This window comes from Crinia signifera, chromosome 7 (genome assembly GCF_055691185.1).
Source record: "Crinia signifera chromosome 7, ASM5569118v1, whole genome shotgun sequence".
In the NCBI taxonomy this organism is placed as follows: domain Eukaryota; kingdom Metazoa; phylum Chordata; class Amphibia; order Anura; family Myobatrachidae; genus Crinia; species Crinia signifera.
In genome coordinates this window covers 181,714,634-181,731,947 of record NC_139223.1, presented here as the reverse complement: position 1 = coordinate 181,731,947, position 17,314 = coordinate 181,714,634, and the positions used below count along the sequence as shown (strand labels likewise).

Here is a 17,314-nt window from a genome sequence, read left to right as displayed (position 1 = left end):
GTTATTTATTCAATGTTATGCCAAGCTTTGTCTCCCTGTATTGTTCCTTTGTACGGCGCTGCGAAACACTTGTGGCGCCTTATAAATAAAATTATAATAATAATAATGTTATGTAACTGGCACTACTGGGGACGTGTTGTGTAACTGGCGCTACTGGGGACGTGTTGTGTAACTGGCGCTACTGGGGACGTGTTGTGTAAATGGCGCTACTGGGGACGTGTTGTGTAACTGGCGCTACTGGGGACGTGTTGTGTAACTGGCGCTACTGGGGACGTGTTGTGTAACTGGCGCTACTGGGGACGTGTTGTGTAACTGGCGCTACTGGGGACGTGTTGTGTAACTGGCGCTACTGGGGACGTGTTGTGTAACTGGCGCTACTGGGGACGTGTTGTGTAACTGGCGCAACTGGGGACGTGTTGTGTAACTGGCGCAACTGGGGACGTGTTGTGTAACTGGCGCAACTGGGGACGTGTTGTGTAACTGGCGCTACTGGGGACGTGTTGTGTAACTGGCGCTACTGGGGACGTGTTGTGTAACTGGCGCTACTGGGGACGTGTTGTGTAACTGGCACTACTGGGGACGTGTTGTGTAACTGGCACTACTGGGGACGTGTTGTGTAACTGGCACTACTGGGGACGTGTTGTGTAACTGGCACTACTGGGGACGTGTTGTGTAACTGGCACTACTGGGGACGTGTTGTGTAACTGGCACTACTGGGGACGTGTTGTGTAACTGGCACTACTGGGGACGTGTTGTGTAACTGGCACTACTGGGGACGTGTTGTGTAACTGGCACTACTGGGGACGTGTTGTGTAACTGGCACTACTGGGGACATGTTATGTAAATGGCACTACTGGGGACATGTTATGTAAATGGCACTACTGGGGACATGTTATGTAAATGGCACTACTGGGGACATGTTATGTAAATGGCACTACTGGGGACATGTTATGTAAATGGCACTACTGGGGGGTTGGGATCATTTGGTCTATTGCATTATGGTAGAAAGTCATTAGGTCGAATCCATTAGGTCGACATGCTAAAAGGTCGACATGATTCTAGGTCGACATGGGAAAAGGTCGACATGATTCTAGGTCGAAAGGTCATTAGTTCGACAGGTCATTAGTTCGACAAGGTCATTAGTTCGACATTGTCTATGTCGACATTCACAAGGTCGACATGGGGTTTTTCACTGTTTTTTTACCTGAATGTCAACACAGTCGACATGGACACAGTTTAAAGTGCACTGCATCCCCTCGCATCGCTCGCTGCGCTCGCGATGCGTCGGGCACGGTGCCTCGCTACGCTCGGCACACTATTTTATTCTCCCACCACGCCCTAGTGGATGGTAGGGCATGAAATACCGCCTGTCGGCACATGTTGGCTCAAAAAACAGTGAAAAACTCCATGTCGACCTTGTGAATGTCGACATAGACAATGTCGAACTAATGACCTGTCGAACTAATGACCTGTCGAACTAATGACCTTTCGAACTAAAATCATGTCGACCTTTTCCCATGTCGACCTAGAGTCATGTCGACCTTTTAGCATGTCGACCTAATGGATTCGACCTAATGACTTTCTACCATAATGCAGTAGACCAAATGACCGCATCCCCTACTGGGGACATGTTATGTAACTGGCACTACTGGGGACATGTTATGTAACTGGCACTACTGGGGACATGTTATGTAAATGGCACTACTGGGGACATGTTATGTAACTGGCACTACTGGGGACATGTTATGTAACTGGCACTACTGGGGACATGTTATGTAACTGGCACTACTGGGGACATGTTATGTAAATGGCACTACTGGGGACATGTTATGTAACTGGCACTACTGGGGACGTGTTATGTAAATGGCACTACTGGGGACATGTTATGTAAATGGCACTACTGGGGACATGTTATGTAACTGGCACTACTGGGGACATGTTATGTAACTGGCACTACTGGGGACATGTTATGTAAATGGCACTACTGGGGACATGTTATGTAACTGGCACTACTGGGGACGTGTTATGTAAATGGCACTACTGGGGACATGTTATGTAAATGGCACTACTGGGGACATGTTATGTAACTGGCACTACTGGGGACATGTTATGTAACTGGCACTACTGGAAACATGTTATGTAACTGGCACTACTGGGGACATGTTATGTAACTGGCACTACTGGGGACATGTTATGTAACTGGCACTACTGGGGACATGTTATGTAACTGGCACTACTGGGGACATGTTATGTAACTGGCGCTACTGGGGACATGTTATGTAACTGGCACTACTGGGGACATGTTATGTAGATGCCTCGTGCATGTGTGCATAATCTATTTAGTGATCACCGAAGCAGAAGTAATCCTAGGCTCCCCCCAACTGTCCCCGCCCCCTATCCGTAGAACACTGCAACCTGCCGGTAGGACAGTGTCCACTTAGCAGGACTGTCCCGCTGTTATCAAAACAGTTGGTAGGTATGTGGTCTTCCACCTGTTGTGGAACTACACATCCCAGCATGCCCACAGTTTTACTATTAGGATATGCTACAGAGGAAATGTGTACAGCTATTATCTAAGTAGGGGATTTATTGTTCTGTTCTTTATCCAATAGAAACAAAAGAGAGAGACTCAGAGCCAGAGACTACTTCCCCAGCTGCCCGGTGGCATGCAGTGCCTGGCCTGTATTTGAAACACTGATAGGACTGATTAGCAGCTGTTCCCAATTTCTACCACTGGGTGGCACTCACAGCAGAATATCACCAACAGCAAATTAATTGACCTAAGGAAGAACAAGAGCATGATCTGTATCCCACGGCAACAGCTACAGCCAAAGCTGTGATTGGCGACCTTGCAAGTGACATAATCAGTACTCCTGCAGACCTGAGGCCTCAGATTACATAGGCAGTTGTGCTGTATGATAGACTGGTGTCTGCAACCAAGGGACATTGATGTGGATCTTGAGCTATTCTAATAAAATTAAAATAATAAAAACCTAGAAAGATGACTACATATTGTTACTCGTATGGATTAGCCAGGCACCGTTTGAAGTGCACATATTGCGGAGGCAGCCGGTTTGCTAGTTGGACAATTTTTCTGGTTAGTTGCTTTCCATCTTCCCTAAGCAACGGAGATTTTGTGGAGATGATCCGGAAGACCCTTTGTTTTCCCAAGCAAATTGGTTATTGTAGTTCAGTGATGGCTAACCTTGACACTCCAGCTGTTGTTGAACTACACATCCCAACATGCCCAGCATCAGTTTTAGCATGGCCAAATAGTAAAACTGATGCAGGGCATGCTGGGATGTGTAGTTCAACAACAGCTGGCGTGTCAAGGTTAGCCATCACTGTTGTAGTTAGTACGAGGTTGTGGGAGCCGTTAGGTAGAATATAGTACTGAATAGCTTTTCTTAGGAGATTGGCGTGATGCAATAGTACTGGGCAGACTGGCATGCATGTACAGGCAACGGGGTGAGGGTGTCAATAACAACCCTTGGGCATGCTAATTGTTCATTGCTCAATGTGTAAACACTGGACAATAGCATGTACAATATAGCTCATGCAGACGGAGACCCTGTGCCCCTCCAAAAATGGCCACCGCTATGAAGAAGACAGACGCTAGAGGTGCTCCTTTACCTCTAGCGTTATCCGGGGAAGTGCAGAGTGCCCAGCGCTACCCGGAAGTGCGGATTCTGGGAGCACTGTGTGCATGCAACCCCTGGCAAAGAGCAAGTAAACCCCCCTGGCATGGAGCAAGTAACCCCCCCTGGAATGGAGCAATTAAACCCCTGTCAACGAGCAAGTAAACCCCCCGGCAATGAGCATGGATCCTACCATGACAACAAGCATGTAATCCCACCTGGCAACGAGCATGGAACCCCTGGCAATAAGATTTTAGGTAAGCGGCACTTAAGTGCCTATCAGTGCAATTAATCTCAGTTAATCGCCAAAATTTCACGCAATTAAACATTTCAATCGTTGCCCACCACTAATTATAACAGTAATGTGGGGACGCGCATCTTTTACACAGCAGTACAACATAAATTACTACAGTGTGATTAACACTGCAGATGGTAGCCTCCAGCCATAGCTAAAGCTGGGCCCACACACCATACAATTATCTGGCAGACCATCTGTCCAAGCTGCGGTTCCAAAGTCATCAGCAAAGGATTAGTGTCTAGGTAGGTAATTAGCCAACATGTGAAAAAGGATGACAGAAATAGTCAACACATTAAAAGGTCAACACAAATTTTTTTTATTTTGGGGGGTGTCAAACTGTAGGTTTGAGCACATAATACCCCAATTAGTGTATGCCATGCCGCAGAGGTGCGTTCCTGCACTAGTAATGTTCCCAACCATAGACCACGCAGATGGTAAGATGGGACAGAGATAAACAAAATGTGCCTAAAATTCCACAAACTGACCTGGGTGCCCCAATCTGGCAGATAATTGCATAGTGAGTGCCCAGCTTAAGCTGCAGAACAGCGGCGATACAATATTCAGGTGACAAGCTGCCCTCCACGAATTAGCATTTTTCATAACTGCTGACGTCTTTGCCTTAAGAGCTGTGATTGGAGAGCAGCTGCCACTATCCAGGTATTGGTAACCTGAGGGGGTGATTGGGCGCTACATATGGGTATCAGCAGACTCCTTTTAAAATTTACAGCTGCAATTACAATGCTTAAGAGCAATGATTCTCCACTCCAGTCCGGATGCATCTCCAACAGGTCAGATTTTCAGGGCTTCAGGATAATACCCTTTCACACTGACAAATATTTCCCAGGTTATTGCACATGAACGCGCAACAACCCAGGACATTGTGCAGTGTGAAAGCGTCATGAAAGATAATCCTGGTATTTCAACACAGGTCTTGACCAGGGTTGGACCCAGGACACTCACGGTTCCAGGGGTAAATGGGTAACCCAGGTCAACGCGACCCAGGTCCTGTTCACTGCAGTGTAAAGGCGCTGCTGGAAGATGCTGTCATCTCCTCCAGATGATGTCACCCACTTATCTTTATGCCGGGACGGGCAACTAATGTGAACGTGCTTGCAAGCCGGGTACAACATCCAGGGTGCGACCCAGCTTCTTAGCGTGAAAAAGGTATTTGTGTGATCATTACAAAAACAAAACAGATGAATTCACCTGTGCATGAATAAAGAAATCCAGAAAACAGGACTGTTGCTTTAAATTGGCTAAATCTCTGAAGTCACACCAGTGCCTGTTACTGGCTGATTGTTACATTTGGGCCATTGGGGCAGATGTATTATGCCTTAACAAGAGATAAATACAAGGGTGATAAAGAGAGATAAACGTCCAGCCAATCACCTGCTAACTGCCATGTTACAGGCTGTGTTTGAAAAAAAGTCAGTAAGGAGCTGATTGGCTGGACGTTTATCTCTCCTTATCACCCTTGCATTTATCTCTTGTTAAGGCATAATACATCTTCCCCATTACGTCCTGCACAAGGCTTGATGACTTGTCACGCACAGAACAGCACCACAGTAAGGATCTGGACATAAGCATTAATGCTGGATACACAGTATAATATCTGTCAAATTAATCTAAATATGGCCACAATTATCCAACCCCCCCCCCCCTTTTTCTTCTTCCTTTCGGTCCGCCAGTGACACAGGCTTTTTTGGACCTTACGTTGTTTTTGTTTTCCTCTCTTTTTCCTTGTTTCTATTGTTTTAATACATATTTAAAAATCAGATGATGTGTGTTTTGTAATCTGGATCCATCTATAATGGTGTAATTGAATTGCTATACTATTACATTTTAACTGTACGGATCTCTGTTTATGCTACTATATCCAATAAATCTTTTTAAATATATATACACATTATCTGTCAAATATTTCTGGTTGGAATGAAATTTTGGTCCTGTCGAGGAGCATATGACAATTGTGACAATTGACCATTTTGCTCCCAAAAATGGGAAAATAGATATAAATGGACCGTCAACCAATAGACAATTTAGTTACCTCCATTTCATTCAACCAATCAATCCAAATGACCCATTTTTGCCCAATTCCTGGCTTTTAGGAGTAAAGGGTTGATATCGTAATAGTGTGTATACAGCGTAATATCTTTAAATAAAAAACACCCAAGCAGTTTGTATACATAACGTAATGATAGGTTTGTTTTGTAACCCTAAATAGTATTTATTATGTAATTATCCCAATAATACATCAAAATTACAGCAAATTGTTGCATTAATTACAGATATGGAACCAATATAATGTAAAACAACTTGACTGCCCAACGTACTGTACCTGTGATATATGAAATCACAATGCAGTTAGGGAACACGGTATAAAAACAAAGAAAAAGGGTTCTAAAGGGTCAATCCAATTCTCAGCACTGTGAATAGCGCCAGGAGGGGGTGATTCTACTCAACTCACCACTAAGTCGGAGAATGCCAGAACTCTCGGGTGGTTAGTCGCAAGTACCGGCCTTTTCCAATTTGAATGCCTCCCGCAATGGTATTTGCACCGCGCTAGAGCACAAAACAGCATCGCCGCCCTAGTTTTGTCAGATTTCTTGGAGGCACCCCAGGACGGGTGCCAGCAGGAACCCACAAGTCTGAGTGATCAGCTCCCTGAATAGATTAGCCCTGGGAGCTCTCTCCCGATGCTATTCACAGCGCTGAGAATTTACACCAACCCCTGTAAAATATCAAATCATTTGCAAATAGAACAGTATAACCCAAAAACAACATAAATGAAAGTATGCGGAGATGATGCATAGAACTAAAATATAGAACAAGCTTTTAGGCCTCCCTCCAGCAGTACTAAATACTTGCTATATATTTGTTCAGTATGGTTTATTTAAATCTCTAGAGGCTGATCAAATGGACTGTAGTGTTAATGTGAAAATGGAAAACATTTCTAATGGAATAATGGCATGGATGTTAGCAAAAAATATTAAAAGGGGAGAAAGAAAGAAAAAAAAAAAAAACCTTGCAGCTGCAATGAGAATGAAAAACATGGCCAGATAGAAACATGTGGAAAAGGGTTCATTATAAAGATGAGAGTCTCGGACAGTCAGATCAGCATTGCAATAAGATGGCTTGGTTTGTTCGCTCCAAACCACAGGTAACCAAGAAAATGTTGAACTACTGAGGAAATGTTCAACCAAGTCTCTAGATTTCAGCCCTAAAATGAGGCCAGAGACCCGTCCAGTAACAGCTCTGTCCTAGCCATCATGTTCATAGGAATATATGACCAATAACAGATCTAAGCTTTCTGTTGTTTTGCTGAAATAAAATGTCACCGTCCATTCTAGGTTGAAACATAGCCCTTTTACTATTGCATGGTGTCCGTACGTGAGAATGCCTCAGTGTCTCTAGGACTGCAGCCAGGAGTGGCGCAGGCACTGGGCAGCAGTAGCTCGCTTTTCAGGGACTAATTCTAACATGGGCAGAAGAAAGTCTGCAAATCCTGAGGCATCCTCTTCAGACCACTCGTATTTCTCCTTTAGGACCTGGGACAGACCCCAGGGCTTTAGCTTTGAAATATGTTTGAGATCTCCCTTTTTTGTAAAGAACTCCATGGAGTGTTTTCCAGCTGTAATGAGTTTGCGTGGGATCTGGCCCAGCAGCTCGATGATCAGGGCGATGTGGTCTTCGTCACGTGAGTATTCTTCACCCGAGTGCGGTTCAAAGAGGTAATCGCCTGTGGCCAACTCGAAAGCCATGCAAGCAGTGCTCCATATATCTGCTGGGGTGTTGTACCCAGAGCCGATGAGAACTTCCAGGGATCTGTACTGCCTAGTCTGAATGTCCTCTGTAAAGTGCTTTTGCACCCAGCATGCGTTGCCAAGATCTGCAATCTTCACTTTTATCTTTTCTGCATTCTGGGGGTCAAGAGGATTTAATAAGATGTCGGAGGCTTTTGATTTACCATCGCCTATTATGCTTTCCTCAGTCTCTTCCATTTTGGTGGTTTCTTTCTGTTCTTTGCATACATCTTCAGGCTGGCATATCTTCTCGCCAACATCCTCAGGCTCTTTGGGCAGGTCAGGTGGCTGGCTTAACACGCTTTCATCCAAATCATCATTATGGTTGGCCTCTGTTTTGCAAGGAGGTGCATCGCCCAGGGACAATGGATCTGCATTGGTCAGGTTTTCGGATGCCTCATTCTGCAGTCCATTCACATCTGACCCCTCAGGAAGAGTTAGACTATCCTTCTCTTTCTGGGCCTCCTGAGAACCCTCGACAGCTTCTACTTCCATCCCCACCATCTCTTGCACTCGCTTCTCCAGCAGCTCGGCCTGGCGCTTCTGCTTCTTTTTCAGCTTCTTCTTCTTATTCTTTGTCAGCTTGGTGGATGGCTTGGGCTGTGGCGCCGTACTCACTGCAGACCCTGAAGGCGGCGGGGCACCAGAGCGCAGCCACTGGGTGGCATCAGAAGCCAGTCGGCGGACATAGGTGTCGTCCACGCACAGCAGAATGTTCTCCGGCTTGAGGTCTGTGTGGATGATCTTACACTTGGTGTGCAAGTAGTCCAGGCCCTGGAGGACCTGGCTGATGATACTCTTCACGCAGGGGAGCGGCAGCCCCTGGTAATTGGACTTTATGATCCACTTCAGCAGGTGGTGACCTAGAACCTCGAACACCATGCAGACGTGAGAGCCATTGACGCCTGATATTTTGAAGTCATCTAAGAGCTGGACCACGACCTCCTGGCCTGGGTGTGTGGGGTCAGTGTCCCTCACCGCTCTCAGCAGGCGAATCTCGTCCAGGGCAGTCTCTGTGTAGTGCTCGGCACTCTTCACCACCTTCAGGGCAACAAACAGCTTGGCCTGGAGGTCCCAGCATAGCCAGACGGTGGAGAAGTGGCCCCAGCCCAGCTTACGGATGACATGGTAGCGGTTGCTGAAGAGGTCCCCGATCCTCACATGGTGGTAACCGCCTTTGCAGTAGTCGCTGGGGTCCTCCTGCTCCTCGTCGTCGCTGCCCAGGATCTCCTCTTCCTCCTCCTCCTCTTCCTCCTCATCTGAGGGAGGCTGCGGGGCCGGCCTGCGCTGACAGGGCTCCGACGGCTTCTTAACACTTCGCTTAGCCTTGGCCCGCTTCTTGCGCGCCTGTAACGCCAGCACCTTCCTCTCCATGTTTAAGCCGGGCCGGGGGTGTTCGTTAGTCACGCATGCGCCGCGGCCTCTACCCTCTCACTTCCTCCTGCGTCCAGGCGCTAAGACACACCCCCTTTTCCCCTACGTCACCGGGCGTACAATGCGTGTATCGCCCCCAGTCAAAGGCCGGCTCTGGTCACCTGATCCTGACAGGAGCGCGAGACGAACAAGAGAGTACGTTAGGGGAGGAGCGCCGGCTTCCCACGTGGTAACTACCAGCAGGAGTTCAGCCGCCATATTTGTACACCCGCGCTGGAGCGGAAGAAGCGTCTGAGGCGGACTCTGAGGTTGGAGGAGAAAAGTGGCGTCCGCCATGGAAGGGTCTCTGACACTCCGTCTGTAGTGAGGACATCGGCCGTCACTGATTTTGCCTGTATGCTCATTAAAAGGTCTTATTGCAATGTGGCTTCTATGAGACACACCGTAGGTACCAGTATACTAGCCTGTAATGTTCTGTTGTTTTAGTCATACCTACTCCCGCAGGTGATGGCACCTGCATCAACGTTGCTTCGGCTCCAGGTTTGTTAGGTGCCCAATGGACAGGAAAATGAGGTGCTGGTATATGGTCGTTAGGTCGACACTATTAAGGTCGCATACATTGGGTCAACTACTGAATGTCTACATGCAAGGGCAGTGGTTCCCAACCCTGGTCCTCAAGTACCCCCAACAGTGCATGTTTTGCAGGTCTCCACACAGAATTACAAGTACTATAATTAGTGCCACCTGTGGATTTTTTCAAATGTGCCTGAATAATGAGTGCACCTGCCGGGTGACCTGGAAAACGTGCACTGTTGGGGTACTTGAGGACCAGGGTTGGGAACCACTGTGCTAGGGCATGGACAGAGAATAAAATAGTGTGCCGAGTGTATACTCAGCTGTACGGGTGATTGCTCCTCCCTGTGGGGGAAAGTCTGTGTTGCATCTTGTTATTATAGTTACTGTGTTCTATTTTTATAAACTATAATGTAGACCAGTGTTTTTCAACCACTGTGCCGTGCAACACTATTGTGCCTTGAGCTGTTCTCAAGTGTGCCCCCAGATCTAGAGATGCTCAAACCAGTTTACAACCACCACCAGTTCAACTGTTATTTACTGGTCTCTTCTTTTCATGTAAAGGGCCAATGTATTTTTTTTTTTTTTTTATGGGGATCAATAGGTTTTTTTTGTTTGTTTTTTCCTGAGGCCAATGTGTTTTGCCTTGTGGGGATCTCATGGTGTGCCTTGGCAATTTTAAAATCTTATATAGTGTGCCGCAAGGTAAAAATGTTGAAAATCACTGATGTAGAGGGTTTGCATACGGTTTGTTACCAGGTTAAACACACTAATGGGGAGTGCCATCCATGTCATCTACAGTAAAAAAAAAAAAAAAAAAAATTGTTTGTTTTTTTACATTTATTTTCATCATTAACCATCCACATGGACTATGATTAGGAATAGTAACCTTGACCGAATGCAGCAGAGTGAACCACCCTGTCATGGCAAGCAAAATGAACCCGCAGCGGCTGCTTATTGTGTATATTTCAACATATCTGAGACACTAATTTAACTTGATTTGGTGAAACATACAAAATGACAACCATACAAAAGTTTTCAAATTTTGACCCTAGATCTAGATGCAGACTGTTGTCTAATAGACATAAACCTCTTTTTATTATTTGTTTTACTCCTTAGTGATTGATGCAGTCATGGCTCGCTCTGCTTCTTCAGCATATGCTAAACTACACGGTCTTTTCGCTGCATATAAACCTCCTGGATATGACTGGAGGTCTGTACGTGAGACGATAGAGTTGAAGCTGTTGAACGGTAAGGAGACTTGGTTTTGTAATGTTGAAGATGTTATACTGAGTGTTTTCATAGATTTGTGCAACTGTAATGTTAAATATGTGTTGTACAGAGCTGAACTCTCTTAAACAACGTCCTCCACGACAAAAGATCGTTTTCCTACCACAAGCTGTAGAGGGCAGCAGCGGGGTTGAACTGACCAAGGTAGTAACAGCTGTTCCTGTATTGGCTGATCATGTACTGGGTGGGTACCAAGTATCTTATGTAGCAGAACAGGTATCGGTTTCTAGTTGTGTCTGTTTCCGTAGTATAATGTTGTTTCTCATTATCACTTGTTTGCTGCATAGTAAAGGGACCAGACTACACTCACCTGAAGATTGGTGTGGCGCATAAGCTGGATCTACAGTCATCTGGGGTATTGGGTGAGTCTTTGTTATGTAAATAGACAAAATACTGTTTATGAAGCTTTCCCTCTGTTTGCACAATATAACCTACCTAGACAGGAGATCGAAGACTGTCACCAGCACTCAAGTATAGCGTTCATTCTATCACCCTGGATGTTTCAAAACCCATTCAGTTCCTCTTCCCTGCCTACTGTTGTCTGTTTTTCAGCACTGATATACAGACCACACTGTGCTAGAATCACCACATCAGAGTGAAACCTCAGGCAGGGAAGAGGAACTGCACGGGTTTTAAAAGATGCAGAGTGCTACACTGATTGCAACAAGTAGCAAAAAAAAAAAAAAAAATCGTATATCCTGGTGCTGTCTCTTCCTTGTACCTTTTATGACTATTACATGAAAAAGAAATACCGGATAGTATATTGGGTAACTAGTATGTTAAATATGTGATGATTCCAGTATGATTGTAATAAGTGGACTGTGAAATGATTTGCTGATTTCCCTTTAAGCACCCACGCACCATGATAAATATTGGTGCACATCCCCTCAAAATTCTAGAAATGGCTTGAATGCAAGAATTTGCTGCTTGGAGAGAGTGAACTTTGATCAATAGAATTATTTTGTTATTATTTTGTTATCATTTATATAGAGTACTGTAAAGGGGTGTGGTATGATTCACCGACAGTCGGGATCCCGACAGTCATTATCCCGACGTCGGGATCCCGACTGCCTGGTCTCAGACAGTGTGGCCAGCGCAACAAAGCCCCTTGCGGGCTCGCTGTGCTCGCCACGCTGCGGGCACGGTGGTTAGCTATGCTCGCCACCTATTCTATTCTCCCTCTATGGCCGTCGGGAACCCGGCTGTCAGTGTTTTAACAGTCGGGATCCCGACGTCGGGTTAATGACTGTCGGGATCCCGACTGTCGGGACCCCGTCCGGCAGCCACTGTAAAGAGCAAGGAGAAAGGATTCCTATTTTCTGCTTGAGTTATTCACTACATAAATATCAGCATCATTTGTATAAGACACATGCTGTCATGACGCTCCCCACCCTGGTAATAGCAGAAGCCGCTATTCCCAATTCCTTGTCATTTTAAACTTGAAATCTATTCATCCGTGTGGGCTTTTACATTTTCCTGTTTGTGTTTTGTTTTTAGTGTTTGGAATTGGGCACGGCAACAGGATTCTACCAAACTTCTATGACAGCCATTGTTCCAAGGTAAGACAACATGGTTATGCTAAAAATACAGGTAGGATTATATATTTGGACACTGACACAATTTTGGCTCTGTATCCCACCACTGAGGAAACGATAAAATGGAGAGGCAAATGTAGACCAGACTTTCAGCTTTTATTCAAGGAGTTAAAACAAATGTATTGTAAGAGAAGTTTAGGGATTGCAGACATTTTTAAACACAGCCCCCTATTTCAGGGTCTCCAATGTAATTGGACAAATTTAACCTTATCGTCACTGATGTCCAGAACCCATGGAAGTCACCAATGCTGGGTTTTTTCCTTTTTTTCACAGCATTTACTACAGCGGTCTTTAGTTGTCTTTTATGATTGAGCTTTGTCTTCAGCAAGGAGACCGACTCCCCCATTGAAGAATATTCCCCTTTGCCTTAAAGAAAAAAACTCCTGGGTTGTTTTCAGAGAATGTGTTATATCATTGTCTATCTGTACTGTGAAGTGCCATCAAATAATCCTTCCTGAATGTGGCCACATGATCATAATATCCCAGTGCCATTGGCTGCCATGCCAGCCTCTGTCATTGCACTACCTTCACCATGTTTTACAGATGAGGTGGTAAGCTTCAGATCATAAGGCCTGGTTCAGAGTTGATCGCTAATGTGCAAATTAACAATCCTTTGGATTATTGAATGCTCATACGTACGGATCACAACATTCCTGAACAAGGCAGATTAGTGAACAAAATAGCTAAAGGATATATTTGCAATCCCCTCGCTGGTTAAATGACATGACGCTGGCATTTATGAGTGGTTACTGGCCATTTTCTGGCAGTGTCAGAAAAAAACACAGTCATGCCCAGGCGGTTTCAAGGAGGTTGTGTTACGTCGGCTCCAGCTTGTCTGTCGCAGAGTTGTGGAAGGGGCAGACTTACAGACTGGGAAAATCATTGCTGGTTCGTCAGTTGGGTATGGATGTTTGACTGGTTAGCAAATAGCGTTATTTTGGTAATTCACTCTCAGATTTGCACAGAGCAGGTTTTCTTTTTTGCTAACTAGTCGCAGTCATTTGTAACTTTGCAGATGAGCAATTCGGACCGAATCAGTCCTATAAGCCATTCCACTCCATATTTTTTTCTTTCCATTTTGGTACAGGTTGATCTTGGTTCAATCTGTCTAAAGAACACTGTGCCTTGTTGTGAACCCTCTGTATTTGCGCTCATTCTCAAGTCTCTTCTTTATAGTAGATCTGGATATATATATATATCTACCTTCTGGAGAGTGTTAATCACTTGGCTGGATGTTGTAGTGGGTTTTCTCTTTACTTTGGAAAGGATTCTGTGATCATCCACCACTGTTTTCTTCCATGGACATTGTGGTCTTTTTGTGTTCCTGAGATTTACCAGGTTTTTTTTTTCTAAGACTACCAAACTCCTATCTCTCTGATGGATTTTTTTTATTTTACCACTTCTAAATACAAAACCACACTTGGAATCAACTCCAGATCTTTTCTGTGCTCAAATTAATAATAAATGAATAACCAAGGAACAGCCCATACCTGTCCATGAAACAGATTTTGAGTCAATTGTGTAATTACTTTTTGCCCTTTTTAAAAGAGGGCTACATGTACAGCAGCTGTAATTCCAAAACCTTTTCTCCAATTTGTATGTGAATAGCCTCAAATTGATAGTCTGCACTTGTAAATCATATTCATTACTTAACTAACTTTAATCTGTTTTGGTATACAGCTAAAATACCAAAATTGTCCTAACTATAGATTTAGTTAATTTTTGCATTTGAAGTTTTTGAATTTGTTTGCAAATTCACGCATAATTTGTTTATGTTGGTTCAGTTTTTTTTGTTTTACTTTTCTATGGACAGGATTACACTGTATGTGGTGTGTTTGGCAAAGCGTCCGATGATTTTACAGATACTGGGAAGATCATTGAGAAGACAACATTTGGTGAGTGATGTCTATTTAAATCTTCAGTAAAGTAAAAGTATCTAAAGGTCCCGGATGACAGGATCAGCCAAACCCGCCCGGTTTGGAAGCAATCCAAGAGATTGCTCATGCTGATCGCAGGCTCCAGTGTGATGCTCATGGGACTGCACATCACATCGGACCTGCTGTCATTCACATACAATTTCTGCTGTCTTCCTGCAATTGCTTGTGAATTGTGTAGTGTGTGGGGCCTTAACATTTCACAGAATCTGATGAACCACAGCTCATACCAAGTGGCCAGGAAATATCAATAGGATGATGAAGATCCTGCCCTTGACACACAAAAAGTAGGCAACACAACTTAGTTTTGGTAAACTGAGGCCATCGACACCCCTTCAATCATCTCCAAATGTCTTCAGACTGTACATTTCTGCACCCGATGACGCAGGACCTGTACTGCACATACGCAAATTACTGGCCATCGGTAGCTTGCGTCTGATGCTCCAACTTGGTCAGGTCCTAAATCAAGCCCATAGTACATACTGTACATAGTGTTCATTCTAGCACCCGCCATCTTTGAAAACCCATGCAGTTCCTCTTCCCTGCCTGTGGTGTCGCTGTCTGCTGTGGTGTTTCTAGCACAGGTCTGGTTTGCACATCAGTGCTGATATACAGACCACACTGTGCTAGAATCACTAACGCAGACGGTGACACCCCAGGCAGGTAAGAGGAACTGCATGGGTTTTCAAAGATGGCAGGTGCTAGAATTAACACTATGTACAGTTGTGGAAAACAGATCTGTTAATACCAGAACACTGTAATCTAATTTCAGTTGCAATATTTAACACCCCAAAATAAGTTTCTTGTTTCTGAGATAATGGGTCGGCCACTATCGGTCCACAGTGACTAGGTCTGCACCTAAGAATGGTCCTTGTCCCTCCTCCAATGGGTTACACACTATCTCTCTGGGTAATAGAGCGTCCTGGGATCTGCACAGTAGCTGATTTACGAGGAGGAAACGCAGACAAAGTGAGTGAATCACTATTTCCGGCCTCTAAGCACTTGCAGGCACCAGTGCACCCCTGGGGTATTGTAGTCATACAGAGTAGCAGAGAGCCACTGAGAGAATTTATCCTTGTTACATGAGAGAGTTCACACGACAAAGCCAGTGATCCCTTCCAATGTGTGTGTGTGTTGCTGGTTCTTTTACATAGGCTTTAGTGCTCCCAAATGGGGGGGCACAAAACATTACATTAGTAGCCCCATGCCCACCTCTGGCTCACCCCTTCATCGTGTCTTTCTTTACTGGCATAGTCCCAACCTTTAACCACTTACCTGATTTGGACTCGTAGGATACGACCGCAGTCAGATGGGCTCTGACATGAAATGCCATCATGTCCTTCTCTTCTGTTCTCTGATGATTTAGGAGGAAATGTATACTGCACATGCGTAGAGAAGATTTCTGCTCCCCCCAGCAGTGATATAACAGTCCCTTACTGCCGACATTGCTGCAATTTTGTGCTTCAGAATACCGTGCAGTCATCATCCTGAAGCACATGCGCCGGATGGGGAAGTTCTATTTAAATGCAAGGAATGGGAACCAAGCATCCATTCTAAGCATTATTGCCAACCTCTGCCTTCTAATTGCATTGGCGATCAATCATATGGTTGACCCGCCCTGCACGTTGGATGAGACGGGTTAGTAACAATGGGAAGGTAACATATGGCCAGTGGGTCAATGTTTTTTTTTTTTTATATTTCTTTATTAATTTTACATTATAAGACATTTACCATACATTTGACCCCCCCCATATATATATATATATATATATATATATATATATATATATATATATATATATATATATATATATATATATATACAAAAGGAACAGATACCATAAGAACTTACAAGTTATTAACAGGGGTCATCAAAGGACATTACCAATACATACATACCCACAAAGACAATAGCGCCTACATCCCTACGCCCTACGTCCACCATATAAGAAGGGTAGGAGGGGTGAAGAACAGGAAAATTTGTCCCCTCCCCTCTATACTCTATATACCTCCAGCAGTTCTCCTCCTCAGTTAATTCGCTCTTCAACAGCCAGATCTCAAATAATCCTAGGTTCCTCGCCTTCACTCAAATTTAGTGTACTTTAGTTGTTACATCATCTTTACGTCTTACGTGAGAGCTGGCTATTGAGGACATAAACTTTATAATTGATCACAATAATATTCCTCAAGGGAAGAACACACGAATAAGGAACAAAACAAAAAAAAAACATAAAAGAAAAGAGAAAGATCAAAAATGTGAATAAATAGCGTATTCTAATTTATGTATATTTACAACTAAAGTCTACTATTTTCCAATATATATTCACACATACCAATATATATACTTCTATCTGCATATTGCACCTCTTTAAATACATAACCTAAGACCGTGCAGGCCAACGGCTTTCTAATAATACTCACACAGTGTAAGTGACAGTAATTATGATTTCCCACACCCCTCCCCCGCCCTCCCCTCCCGCTCCCTCCCCTTACCCGATATCTTACTAATACTTATTATAAACTTATGTGCCCTAAAGAAAAAAATTTCCTTTTTCCCCTTCCTCTCCCCTTTTAGAGAGAAAAAAGTATTTAAGTATATATATATATTCCCGTTATTCTAAATATCGTATATTAATTTTACTTCAGCTAAGAGTCAGCTATATAAGATGCTCCTTTATAATATAAAGAGTGAAACCAACTGCCCCAAATTAAGTGAAATTTTTTTATATTATTCCTTAAAAGGTAGACCTCCCTCTCATGATCATAAATCCTATTAACCGTATTTATCCATTCCATTTTATCTGGTGCG

At 44.2% G+C, this 17,314-nt stretch overlaps 2 protein-coding genes across 4 annotated transcripts in view; one reads left to right on the top strand and one right to left on the bottom strand.

Moving 5' to 3' along the window:
• TRUB2 (TruB pseudouridine synthase family member 2) overlaps positions 1-17,314 on the top strand; it is a 96,047-nt gene that overhangs the window by 68,521 nt on the left and 10,212 nt on the right. The window contains exons 1-6 of one of the 3 annotated variants that reach the window (XM_083154570.1): positions 9,271-9,561; positions 10,806-10,937; positions 11,029-11,160; positions 11,264-11,338; positions 12,474-12,535; positions 14,385-14,466. In XM_083154570.1, coding sequence (XP_083010696.1) covers positions 9,510-9,561; positions 10,806-10,937; positions 11,029-11,160; positions 11,264-11,338; positions 12,474-12,535; positions 14,385-14,466 — 535 coding nt within the window. In that variant the 5' untranslated portion in view covers positions 9,271-9,509. Of the gene's footprint in view, positions 1-9,270; positions 9,562-10,805; positions 10,938-11,028; positions 11,161-11,263; positions 11,339-12,473; positions 12,536-14,384; positions 14,467-17,314 lie in introns of those variants that run through there. The other 2 variants (XM_083154572.1, XM_083154571.1) reach the window with 2 other exon arrangements.
• On the bottom strand, positions 6,129-9,232 carry LOC146020923 (SRSF protein kinase 1-like). Its single transcript, XM_083154569.1, has one exon. The coding sequence runs from the start codon at positions 9,111-9,113 to the stop codon at positions 7,347-7,349; it is 1,767 nt and encodes a 588-aa protein (XP_083010695.1). The 5' UTR covers positions 9,114-9,232; the 3' UTR covers positions 6,129-7,346.